Source organism: Nyctibius grandis, chromosome 6 (assembly GCF_013368605.1).
Source record: "Nyctibius grandis isolate bNycGra1 chromosome 6, bNycGra1.pri, whole genome shotgun sequence".
Taxonomy (NCBI): Eukaryota; Metazoa; Chordata; class Aves; order Nyctibiiformes; family Nyctibiidae; genus Nyctibius; species Nyctibius grandis.
In genome coordinates this window covers 53,798,377-53,810,515 of record NC_090663.1, presented here as the reverse complement: position 1 = coordinate 53,810,515, position 12,139 = coordinate 53,798,377, and the positions used below count along the sequence as shown (strand labels likewise).

The following is a 12,139-nucleotide window of genomic DNA, read 5'->3' as shown; positions in this document are numbered from 1 at the left end:
ATTTATGTGGAACTTCCTGTGTTCCAGCTTGCACCCATTGCCCCTTGTCCTGTCAATGGATGTCACTGAGAAGAGCCTGTCTCCATCCTCATGACACTTGCCCTTTACATATTTATAAACATTAATGAGGTCACCCCTCAGTCTCCTCTTCTCCAAGCTAAAGAGACCCAGCTCCCTCAGCCTCTCCTCATAAGGGAGATGTTCCACCCCCTTAATCATCTTTGTGGCTCTGTGCTGGACTCTCTCTAGCAGTTCCCTGTCCTTCTTGAACTGAGGGGCCCAGAACTGGACACAATATTGCAGATGCGGCCTCACCAGGGCAGAGTAGAGGGGGAGGAGAACCTCTCTTGACCTGCTAACCACACCCCTTCTAATACACCCCAGGATGCCATTGGCCTTCTTGGCCACAAGGGCACACTGCTGGCTCATGGTCATCCTGCTGTCCACTAGGACCCCCAGGTCCCTTTCCCCTACGCTGGTCTCCAACAGGTCTGTCCCCAACTTGTACTCATACATGGGGTTGTTCTTGCCCAGATGCAGGACTCTACACTTGCCCTTGTTATAATTCATTAAATTTCTCCCCGCCCAACTCTCCAGCCTGTCCAGGTCTCTCTGAATGGCTGCGCAGCCTTCTGGTGTGTCAGCCACTCCTCCCAGTGATCAAGGCCCTCAGCAGTTAAATCGGGGGCAGCTGACCCTGGCTGGGCCACAGGTGCATTCTATAGCATTGACATCAAGCCCACTATAAAAGAGAGGGTTTGCTGGGAAGAGGGGGGACTTTTCCTGCTCTCCTTGCCTCTCTTCCCTTCTCCCTGTTCATTGTTGTGATTCCTGGAGCAACTTGCCTGTGATTTGTGGATGAGTATATTTTTGTCTGTTTTGTATTGTCATTTATATTGATTTTCTTCATTTCATTAAAGCTGGTCAACTTCATCCCACAAGTCTCCTTCTCCTTTTCCTAATTCCCTTCCTCATTTGGGGAAGGGACATTGGGTGACAGAAAAACTGCTATTGTTTTGCCCTGGGTGGGGGCTAAACGAAGACACCAAGCACTGCCAAGTCCACCACTAAACCTTGTCCCTAAACACCGCATCTACATGTCTTTTAAATACCTCCAGGGATAGCAACTCAACCACTTCCCTAGGCAGCCTGTTCCAATGTTTGACAACCCTTTCAGTGGAGAAATTTTTCCTCATATCTAATCTAAACCTCCCCTAGCACAACTTGAGGCTATTTCCTCTTGTCCTATCATTTGTTACTTGGGAAAACAGACCAACACCCACCTCACTACAACCTCCTTTCAGGTAGTTGTAGAGAGCGATAAGGTCTCCCCTCAGCCTCCCTTTCTCCAGACTCAACAACCCCCACTCCCTCAGCCACTCCTCACAGGACTTGTGCTCTGCCATTTTGTGTCATTTACGTCGAGTATCTCATCTCAACTTGTAAAATAGCCTTCTCCAGACATTCATTAAGAGTCTATAATGCTAATTTTACATAAAAATCCAGTGGTTTCCTCATTGAATTAACATTATAGACCTGCAGCGGACTTTTACATTGGCTCCGCTGGCAGCAGGAGCACTGCAGGGACAAGTCATGGTCCTCTGACTCAGAGGATGGTGTTGATAGCTTGACAAAAGATTGAGAGAACATCAAGTTCCCTGGTTTGGGTTCTAAAGGCTATAGAGCAAAGAAAAGCAGAGGAAACCAACTCAAGAAAGGGGCAGGGGTGCAGAGAACCAGTTTATTTCATTTGCAAAATAGATTTAGGTGGTGTATCACTTCGATTTCATTCTAGGGAACAGCTCGGAGAGCCTGTTGAAAGCTGAGAGCATCATCTGGGTACATGGACAGCCATGACAGAAGCAGTGCTTCTGAAGTCACAGAGTGGGCGTTACTCCACAGAAAAAGGTACAGGCATTTCTGCACAGGGGGAGGGTGCCCAAGGGAAAAACTTCAGGTCTGGGGCACTTTGATACCCAGCGCTGCAGCCTTCCCCATCCCTCCCTGGGGACCAACTCCCAGGGGCAACGGTATGCAGCACTGCCCTAGCAGGACATGCCAAATGCAAATTCCATTTGATTCACTTCTTGGCTCAAAACAGCTCTCTCCACGAAAAGAAAACAGGGCTTTTTAGCAATTTCTTCTGACTGCCACTTCCTGTTGCCAGGAGACAGGCACCATGCTGTTGCGGGGAGAAATTCCAGGCACCTGGCACCACAGCCCTTCACCCTGCTGACCAGCAGGACCAAGCCTGGCTGGTCATGGAAAGGGCCACAGCTGGATATTGCAGCCAAGCTGTAAAAATAAGATAAAATAGAGATGCCTTCACCAGAGACATCCCGGACTTCTGACACAGAGGAGCCAGACTGGTGGGCAGCTTCAGCCTCTCCTGACCATCAAGGAGGTGATATAGGAGGATCTTGGGATGCTGGCACTGGACCTCTTGCAGACAAAAATGCCCTTCAAGGTTTGCCCGATGAATCACAGGCCCCCATCATACGCTATCGTTTCTGCGAGGAGATCTGTGCCAGCATCAACCAGTCTTCAGCCTGCTCCTTCCTCAAGAAGCTCTGAAATATCGTCAGCAGCCATCACTTCCTGTCAATCTGGTGGGACAGTGATGGAAACTGTGTCGTGATTGCAGAAAAACTATTCAGAAAGGAAGTGCTGGGGAGGAGGGGACCCTCAAGATCTTTGAAACTGAGTCCATGGGGGATTCTTTTGTATCTCTCTCCATCAAGAAGCTGCAAGCAGTAGGGTCTGCTCTGGGCAAGGTATGTCACTTCCTCCACACACAAAAGAACTCTCAGGACATTCAGTGGGGTAGAGGTTCACATTCAGATAAAACAAGCCTTTACAAGGTAGGAGATGGGGATGGGAGCAAATGGCCTGATTTTGTCTCACGGGTCATTTTCAGGAATTCTCGATGTGGGACTCAGAGGAGCAGAAATGCTGATAAAAAAGATTTTTGTTATTTCTGCTTACTTTGAATCTGTGAAATGGAAACATAGTCCCATTGTATCATGCTTTTTTGTGCTTGCTCTGTATCTGGCTGCACCAAAAGTTTACATTTTCTTGTGACATCTGCTTAATGTTGACAAGATACATGTCATCATCAGCATTATTCCTGACGTATTCATTCCACACTGAGGTGCCTGAAAACTAGTGGTATTTGGGTTTCTCCATCGGTTTTTAGGCTTTTGAAGATCCTACACTTCTCTGCTCCCAATTGCCAAAAACACAAGGGTGGTTATTACTTCACAAAACTCTATCTTAACATTTTATTCAGCCTAAACTTGAGGTTTAAAATGCCGTGGAGAGTCCTTTTTAATACTCATGTTTGTCTTCACTGATGCAGATGCTTAATTATCAGTTCTCTTTCTCGTTCTTGAAAAGATGACAACTAACTCCTTTCCTCTGCATTTTGTAGGTGCTCTTCTACTACAGCCCCTTTTTTCAGAGGGACTACCCCAACCTCCTCAGGATGTGCATGCAAAGTGCTGGTGAGAGAAGAGCCCCAGCTGCATCCCCACTAGGCGCCAAGATGAAGGAAGACCACCCGAGAAGAAGATGATCTGATGGTCAGCTTGGCGGTAGGAGCTGCGAAGGAGGAGAATGACACCCAGACATCTACAACCACCAGCTCCACACCGACTGAGCCACAGGCTCACACAACCACCCAGATGGGTGATGCCAGTCCATCCCCACCAAAACAGCACTGCAGCCACAGCCCCGGCTGCAACCAGGAGGCACCTCCTGCTCAATCATCTGCTTCACCACACCCATCTCACACCTCCTGCCCCAAACAGTCCCTTCACACCAGCCACGGGATGCCCCACACTTCCAGCTGGGCAGACAAATCTGGCTGCTATGCTAGTCCCAGGGGTTGGCCTGCCTCCATTCTGTGCTCGAAGGTTGGCGATGGTCATACCGGCAGCAGCTTCTACCATTCCCATGCCAGGGCCACCACACAGACAAGCTCCAACCCACCACCACTGCCCAGCTTGCACCTGCAGACCAAACAGCACAGCTGCTGGCAACGAGGCTGGACCCCAGCATGGGCTGGACTAGAAACAGCAGAGATCTTAGGGATTAAGGGAGCATCACAGAGGTAGAAATATATTAGTATACGAATAATAGTATGTTATTTGTTGTTCTCAATAATAAATCTTTTCAAGTTGCCTTGTCCTGTCTCTACAGTCTCACAGTCACTGTCTCCACACCTGGGGCGGAGGGTGCCTTCAGGGACATGAAGGGTTTGGCTCCAGCCCACAAAAGCCAAAGGCCCCAGGCACTAGTGCTGCACTCAGCAAAACCCAGCAAGAGGCCAACCTGGGGCTAATCCAGGAGCTGCACCGGCATCCAAGGCCTCTCAAACCAAACCAATCCCTCATAGCTCTTGGGGAGACCATGCTCCTTCCTTCCCCAGCTCAGACCAGGGGCAAGGGGCAGCAGGGCTGCAGGTAGCAGACTTGGGCTTCTCCTGTCCATCCTACATCACAGCTGGGGATAACTACAGCATTGCAGCTGGCAAAGCAATACATCTGTCCTACAGGAGCCACAACCTGGACTTACCAGAGGAAGATGTCCCAAACTTCTGCACTGGATCTGCAGTGGCAGACTGAACAAGAGACAGACTACATCTGTTATTAATGTAGCACAATACAACACCATTATATGCAAAGAGACCAGTTATCTTTACTATGGCAAGCTGAGACCTATCATCTGTGAACTGCTTTGGATGGAGTAGTCTTGGTGTCTGCCACTGGCCACTGCCACCATCTACATGTCCTTGCACTTAACCCTATTAGTGCTCTGACACAGGCAAGATACATTAAATAAGTAAATGAAGACAATCGAGCACTACCCTAAAGTTTCTGAGCAACATTCACTATTCAGAATTGCAGTGGGCTGGCTTAGTAGCTTTGCTGCTAACAGGCAACACTGCAAAAGAGTTTCAGAGCTGAGGTGCCCATTCATGCAGCCATATATTTTCTTCCTGTTCTTGAAATGTATCTCGTATCTCAGAGGACTTCCTAGGGACTGGAATAGAGAGGGGTATCATATGCAGCATTTCTATTTTTGGGTCCTACCTCCTTGCTCTGTACAAAACACAGTGGCATTTTTCATTGAGGAAGCCAAGCACGCTCCGATTTTCTTTTCTGTGCCCCAAGCACCCAGGGGCAGAAGGCCTGTCCTGCCCAAACCTCCTGAGAACTTGTCTGAATCCCAGATGGGCTCAGGGAGCACCAGTACAGTGTGGAAAAGGAGAAGGCATCACCCTTACACCCCTGTGTGAGAAGTGTCCAATTACTGCCCCTCTGAGAAAACATGCTCCCACTGACTCCAGGCTAGAAGGCAAGCAATCCTGGATGCATCGCCTCCAAGTAGCTGTAAGGAAACCTGAACCTGTTAAAAATTTACCTTGGTACTGTCACTGCATCTTCTATAGTGGTGAGGCCCAGCTGTCCATCGCTGCCAGCGCCCCAGGAGAAAAGCTGGCCCTGGTCGCTGAGCGCCACGCTGTGAGACTCTCCACAGGCCACGTGCACGATGTGCTGCCCAGCCAGGGCTCTGATTTGCTCTGAGGAAAACAGAAAACCTCTCCAGTCACAGGATTCATCTCACAGTGACATGCAGACATCACATCTAGGCAAATCTGTATGCAAAGCCATTCAGAAGGGTGCACTGATCCCCAATTTAGTTTTAAAACACTTCCTACAAGAGGAAAGCACCAGGTTTTACTGAAAGCTTGTAGCTGCTGAGCTCTTCTGAAAGCCTGGTCTGCAAATCATAGGAGAAAGGCAGGTACATTCCCCCAAGCACAATGATGGTCTACACACAGGCAGCCTCACAGATACAGCGAAACCTATCAGCTTATTTAGGAACAACCAGACTTCCCAGATTTTAGGTTTTCTCACTGTTTTGATATGGGGATCAGCCAGGACCCAGAAGTTAGCAGACTGAAAAACATATTTGACCTTCCATAGCTCTCATGTCCAGTGAGGATGAGTCATTCACAAAGCTAATCAACCCATCCACCACCTGCTTTATTGCTTGACTTGGAACAGGTCTGAACCTATCACCTTATTACCACCACTGTCAGACACTCATTAAAAAGTTCTGTAAAAAGGAAGCAAAGCAAGAAGGCCTTACGGAAGAATAAAAGAGAAAAAAAGAAATCACTCAGTCCTCTGGCCGATCACCCACAACTGACTTTTCATCATTACACCACGTTAGGCAACTGAAGCAGGTTTGACAACTACTCTTACAACATCAACAACCAAATCTTATTCATTACAGAGTTTTTACAAATGGACATGAAAAAGTTGTTTTGCAATAAGAGAGAAGGCTCCAGGGAGACCTCATAGCAGCCTTCCAGTACCTGAAGGGGGCCTACAGGAAAGCAGGAGAGGGGCTTTTTACAAGGGTAAGTAGTGACAGGATGAGGGGGAATGGTTTTGAACTGAAAGGGAGTAGATTTAGATTAGATATTAGGAAGAAATTCTTTACTGTGAGGGTGGTGAGACACTGGAACAGGTTGCACAGAGATGTTGTGGCTGCCCCCTCCCTGGCAGTGTTCAAGGCCAGGTTGGATGAGGCTTTGAGCAACCTGGTCTGGTGGAAAGGTGTTCCTGCCTGTGGTGGGAGGGCTGGAACTAGATGATCTAATGGAATTAAACCTTGCAAGAGAGGTCAAGGACAACAGAAAGGGCTTCTTCAAATACATTGCAGGTAAAGCCAACACTAGAGGCAATGTAGGCCCACTGATGAATGAGGTGGAGGCCCTGGAGACAGAGGATAAAAAGAAGGCGGAGTTACTGAATGCCTTCTTTGCCTCTGTCTATACTGTTGGAGGCTGTCCTGAGGAGCCCCCGACCCCTGAGGCCCCAGAAGAAATCAGGATAGAGGAGGAATCTGTCTTGGTAGATGAGGGCTGGGTCAGGGACCAATTAAGCAACCTGGACGTCCATAAATCCATGGGCCCTGATGGGATGCACCCGCGGGTGCTGAGGGAGCTGGCGGAAGTCATTGCTAGGCCACTCTCCATCATCTTTGCTAAGTCGTGGGCAACGGGAGAGGTGCCTGAGGACTGGAGGAAAGCGAATGTCACTCCAGTCTTCAAAAAGGGCAAGGAGGAGGACCCGGGAGAGACCGGTCAGCCTCATCTCCATCCCCGGAAAGGTGATGGAACAACTTGTCCTTGGTGCTGTCTCTAGGCACATCAAGGATAGGGGGATCATTAGGGGCACTCAACATGGCTTCACCAAGGGAAAGTCATGCTTAACCAACTTGATAGCCTTTTATGAGGACATAACCCGGTGGACAGATGATGGTAAAGCTGTGGATGTGGTCTATCTCGATTTCAGTAAAGCGTTTGACACGGTCTCCCACAGCATCCTCGCAGCTAAACTGGGGAAGTGTGGTCTGGATGATCGGGTAGTGAGGTGGATTGTGAACTGGCTGAAGGAAAGAAGCCAGAGAGTGGTGGTCAATGGGACAGAGTCCAGTTGGAGGCCTGTGTCTAGCAGAGTCCCTCAAGGGTCAGTACTGGGACCAGTTCTATTCAATATATTCATTAATGACTTGGATGAGGGAATAGAGTGCACTGTCAGCAAGTTCGCTGATGACACAAAACTGGGAGGAGTGGCTGACACACCAGAAGGCTGCGCAGCCATTCAGAGAGACCTGGACAGGCTGGAGAGTTGGGCGGGGAGAAATTTAATGAAATATAACAAGGGCAAGTGTAGAGTCCTGCATCTGGGCAAGAACAACCCCATGTACCAGTACAAGTTGGGGACAGACCTGTTGGAGACCAGCGTAGGGGAAAGGGACCTGGGGGTCCTAGTGGACAGCAGGATGACCATGAGCCAGCAGTGTGCCCTTGTGGCCAAGAAGGCCAATGGCATCCTGGGGTGTATTAGAAGGGGTGTGGTTAGCAGGTCAAGAGAGGTTCTCCTCCCCCTCTACTCTGCCCTGGTGAGGCCGCATCTGCAATATTGTGTCCAGTTCTGGGCCCCTCAGGTCAAGAAGGACAGGGAACTGCTAGAGAGAGTCCAGCGCAGAGCCACAAAGATGATTAAGGGGGTGGAACGTCTCCTTTATGAGGAGAGGCTGAGGGAGCTGGGTCTCTTTAGCTTAGAGAAGAGGAGACTGAGGGGTGACCTCATTAATGTTTATAAATATGTAAAGGGCAAGTGTCATGAGGATGGAGCCAGGCTCTTCTCAGTGACATCCATTGACAGGACAAGGGGCAATGGGTGCAAGCTGGAACACAGGAGGTTCCACATAAATATGAGGTAAAACTTCTTTAAGGTGAGGGTGACTGAACACTGGAACAGGCTGCCCAGAGAGGTTGTGGAGTCTCCTTCTCTGGAGATATTCAAAACCCGCCTGGACGCGTTCCTGTGTGATATGGTCTAGGTAATCCTGCTCCGGCAGGGGGATTGGACTAGATGATCTTTCGAGGTCCCTTCCAATCCCTAACATTCTGTGATTCTGTGATCTTTAAGGTCCCTTCCAAGCCAAACCGTTCTATGATTCTATGATAATAAAACACTAGAAACCACACATCTGATGGAAAAACTACCCACAAGGCAGACAGAAGCAAAGTTGTTTTTTTTTCTTCCCCGAATAAATACAAATGTTTCAGGTGGATGAAGAAAGATTTCACCCTGTGAGCTACAAGGCAGCAATCAGTCACAACTTGCCTGCAACATGAGAGGGAAGTGTAGTTACATATCATTCTATGAAAATGATACCCCACATCAAGGGCATCCAGAAATCATTAACATACTTAGCACCAAAATCTGCATACTGATCAATCTAAGTGTCTTAAATGAATTTAAAAGGAAGGCACCCCTAGGAAGGCTTGCCTTCTAAGTCTGGGAGTCAGAAAATGAGAAGGGGAAGAATCCCTAATGGCTGTTATGGAAAAGAAAGGTGACAATTATTTAAATATGTATTCTAACAGAGGAAAATGCTACCTGAACACGTGCTTCCTTTCACTTGAAATAATTCATGGCAATGGAAGTGCAATTTACAAGTAATAAAGCACCCAAACATCTAGGAGGGCTTGAGGACTGGGCCTGCCTGCCGTCCAGCCATCCTTCAGCCCTGCCATCTAACAACACCCTTTGCCCTGCCACTCTTTCCAGCAGGACTAATTTCACCCAGTCCCACTGCCAACCCTATGCAAAGAGACAGGTTTTGAGGGCGGTAACTCAATTTATACATGCAGTTTCCACGCTTGTGCTCATAAACATCCAACTGTAACACTGCTTGGCAGCCTGTTTTATGTTCATTTGCATATCTGATTGAGGTAGCCTATTTTTATCGACAACCTCTGAACAACCAGCAGCTATATGGGCTGGTCAAGGTCAATCACAAACAACAGATAAAACTATCTCAACGGCACATGTGGCTATGGTCTCTTCCTCTCAGTCAGCCAGCAAGACAAAAACAATAGCCGCTGCAACATGCCTGACACACCACCCAAGTTCAGCCAAGCGTGTTTCTGTACTGGGACCTGAAGATCCAAAACTAAATCTCCTACTGGAAAAGATCCCACCATCAAAATAGACGGATGAAGCCACCCTCATCTCCACAGGAAATCCCTTTGATTCATGAACCTACCACTTTGCTATAAGCTTGCTGGCCAGGGTGCACAGAGACTGGCTGTTACTCAGAGTGCCTGAGCTCTTAAAACTGGTCACAAACTCACCAGCCTGCCCTTCTTCCAAAGTTGGCCCCTGTACACTGCCAAACACTCCAGGGAACAACACGAGTCTAACAAAACAGCCAACGTGGACAACATGGGAGGCCAGGGCATCCATAAGGGAGACTATTTTGCTACCCGCATGCATGACTGAGCTAATTTCTTCCCTGGGAAAGCAGTATTTGCCACATTAAGTATATATGTCTCATTTGCTGTGGAAGGACTACTGCAAGCTGCCCCTGAGCCACAGGAGCACCTTGGGGAGGTGACAGAAGACTCCAGTGACCAAAGATCAGCATCAGGAGCTGGAGGAGGCAAGACTCTGACCACAGTAGTACTGCACTGGAAAAAAAGTGCCCTGAGGTATCAGGATGCTGTGTCAAGGACTATATCATGAGGGCTTCACACACTGGAAAACAGAAAGGACATCCAATGGGTTTAGAAATACATAGTGGTTGCTTCAGTCCCCACAGACTCCATCTGAAGTTTAACTTGGCAACACAAACCTGACCTTGCTCTACGTGCCATCCCAGGGGACTAATAAATACCGACTTGTTTTGAAAGGCTGCCCTATGTCACTGAAAGCCTTCAGTGACTGCACTGCTCACCCAAGAAGCAGAGTACAGCCTCACCTGGACTCACTGCATGACCACAGACAGAAAAAACATGCCTGTCTTGGAGCTGAAGACCTTTGCCTTTAGAAATGTATGTGTATGGCCCATCTCACCATAGTACATTCCTAAGACCCTGCCAATCGCAGCTTGCCTGCAAAGTCATGAAGAAATGTAAACAACAGTAAGTCTTGCGCACTCACACACATCTCTTTCCAGAGATGGAAAAAAGACAGCCTTACCCTGGGGGCACAGACTGCCCAGGCAGTCCAACAAGGGTCCCAGCTCACTATCAGGCTTTCCAAGCCACCAAATGTACGATCTCCCTGCTAACATGGGTAGTATTAAAGACATCTGACATTCACTTCCTTGTTGGCCTTCCACCCCTTCCTCACATCAAAATATGAGGTGTTTTAGGAGTTGGTATACATGAGTTTTATTCTTCCAGAGCATCACAACACTGTTATTCATTCCTTAAAAAGGATGCATCACTGCACTGAGATTAAGGGTGCAAAGGGTGAAGTTTATTCTTAGTATTGTGTCTTCAGTAACTAATGAATAAAACTAGTCAAATGGAGTTTAACAGGCACAACTATATACAAAGCTAAGCAGAACAAAACCCTGAAATCAACATGGAAGGGCTGAAAGGGTTATGTAATAGTGTTTCAACACCTCATAAAACTTCCAAAATACAAACAAAAAAACCCACAAGTTCCAAGAAGTATACACTGACCCTATCTTTATTTCTGAAGCCATCAGCTGTCTCAAAACAGCACCAATGCTCAGAAGTCATTTATCAGTTTTTCAAATCTGGTGGAGTTCCAATTATCATTTCTCTCTTTTGCCCACTTCAACTCATGGATCTCAACATAAACAGACATATCAAGGTTTGACTTCTTTTGGTCTTAACCTTGTTAGATCTTTTCATAAAATACACACTGGACCAAAGAATGAGGTCCAGGCAAAATGCCTTCAGGACAGCCCTTCTCTGAATGGTGACAGGCCTGGTTCCCAGGACTGCTCTTGTGTTTTCTTGCCTGTCTGTGGTTCACAGGGACACTCCAGCAAGAGTTGAGGACAGGTGCTGTATGTTTCTGCAACTCAGCTTTCTGACAGTCAGCACATTTTAGCTTGAAGGTTTGGAAATGGCAGTAAAGCTGGGCCAAGAATTAAAACCCCTGAAAAGCCCACCTTCAGTCCATAACTTCACTATTTATAAACAGGGCTCATAGTTTGTCCCCACAGTGTTGGAAAGCTATACAAGATCTTCAGTGTTTGCAACTGCTGGAAGCACAAAGCACTCAGTTACACTGCACTGATTAGAATGCACAGGCAATAAATGATTAATTAGCTTTCCTACTCCTAGTAAGTACCAGGGCATTGGTACACCCTTTCTATGTATAGCTTCCAGCTGCTCACAAGACAGGCTTTTGCTAGAGGACATGGCAGAATCCTTCAGCCATATGTGTACCAGGATGTACACGAACAGCACCAGACGGCTTCTACTATCTGAAAACAATGCAGAGAAACTATCAGCCCCGAAGTCACACCATCAGTGGCAAAATCTGGATTTCTTCACTGGTGAGAAGCAGCTGTGGCTTGGAAGAGTTTCAAGTGATTTCAGCCTGCTTGGACACCTGGCCAAAACTCCTCATTGCCTCCCCAGCTTGACAATAAGCAACTCAGAGCATTTGCTCCTCTTGGTTGTTGCTGCCTGCTAGGAAAGTGCTCACAGACTCTCCAACGTAAGTGTCTTACTAGCTTGCCCACATAATAAAGAGATGGTGGTAGAAACACAGGGAAGGGAGAA

The 12,139-nt window shown here is 47.7% G+C and overlaps 1 protein-coding gene across 7 annotated transcripts in view; it reads right to left on the bottom strand.

Annotated features, from left to right (window-relative positions):
- HERC3 (HECT and RLD domain containing E3 ubiquitin protein ligase 3) overlaps positions 1–12,139 on the bottom strand; it is a 63,248-nt gene that overhangs the window by 33,980 nt on the left and 17,129 nt on the right. For 6 of the 7 annotated variants that reach the window (XM_068402737.1, XM_068402736.1, XM_068402742.1 and 3 more), the window contains one exon: positions 5,425–5,584. The exons of the other annotated variant lie outside the window; for it this stretch is intronic. In XM_068402737.1, coding sequence (XP_068258838.1) covers positions 5,425–5,584 — 160 coding nt within the window. The remainder of the gene's footprint in view (positions 1–5,424; positions 5,585–12,139) is intronic. 7 annotated transcript variants of the gene reach the window in all.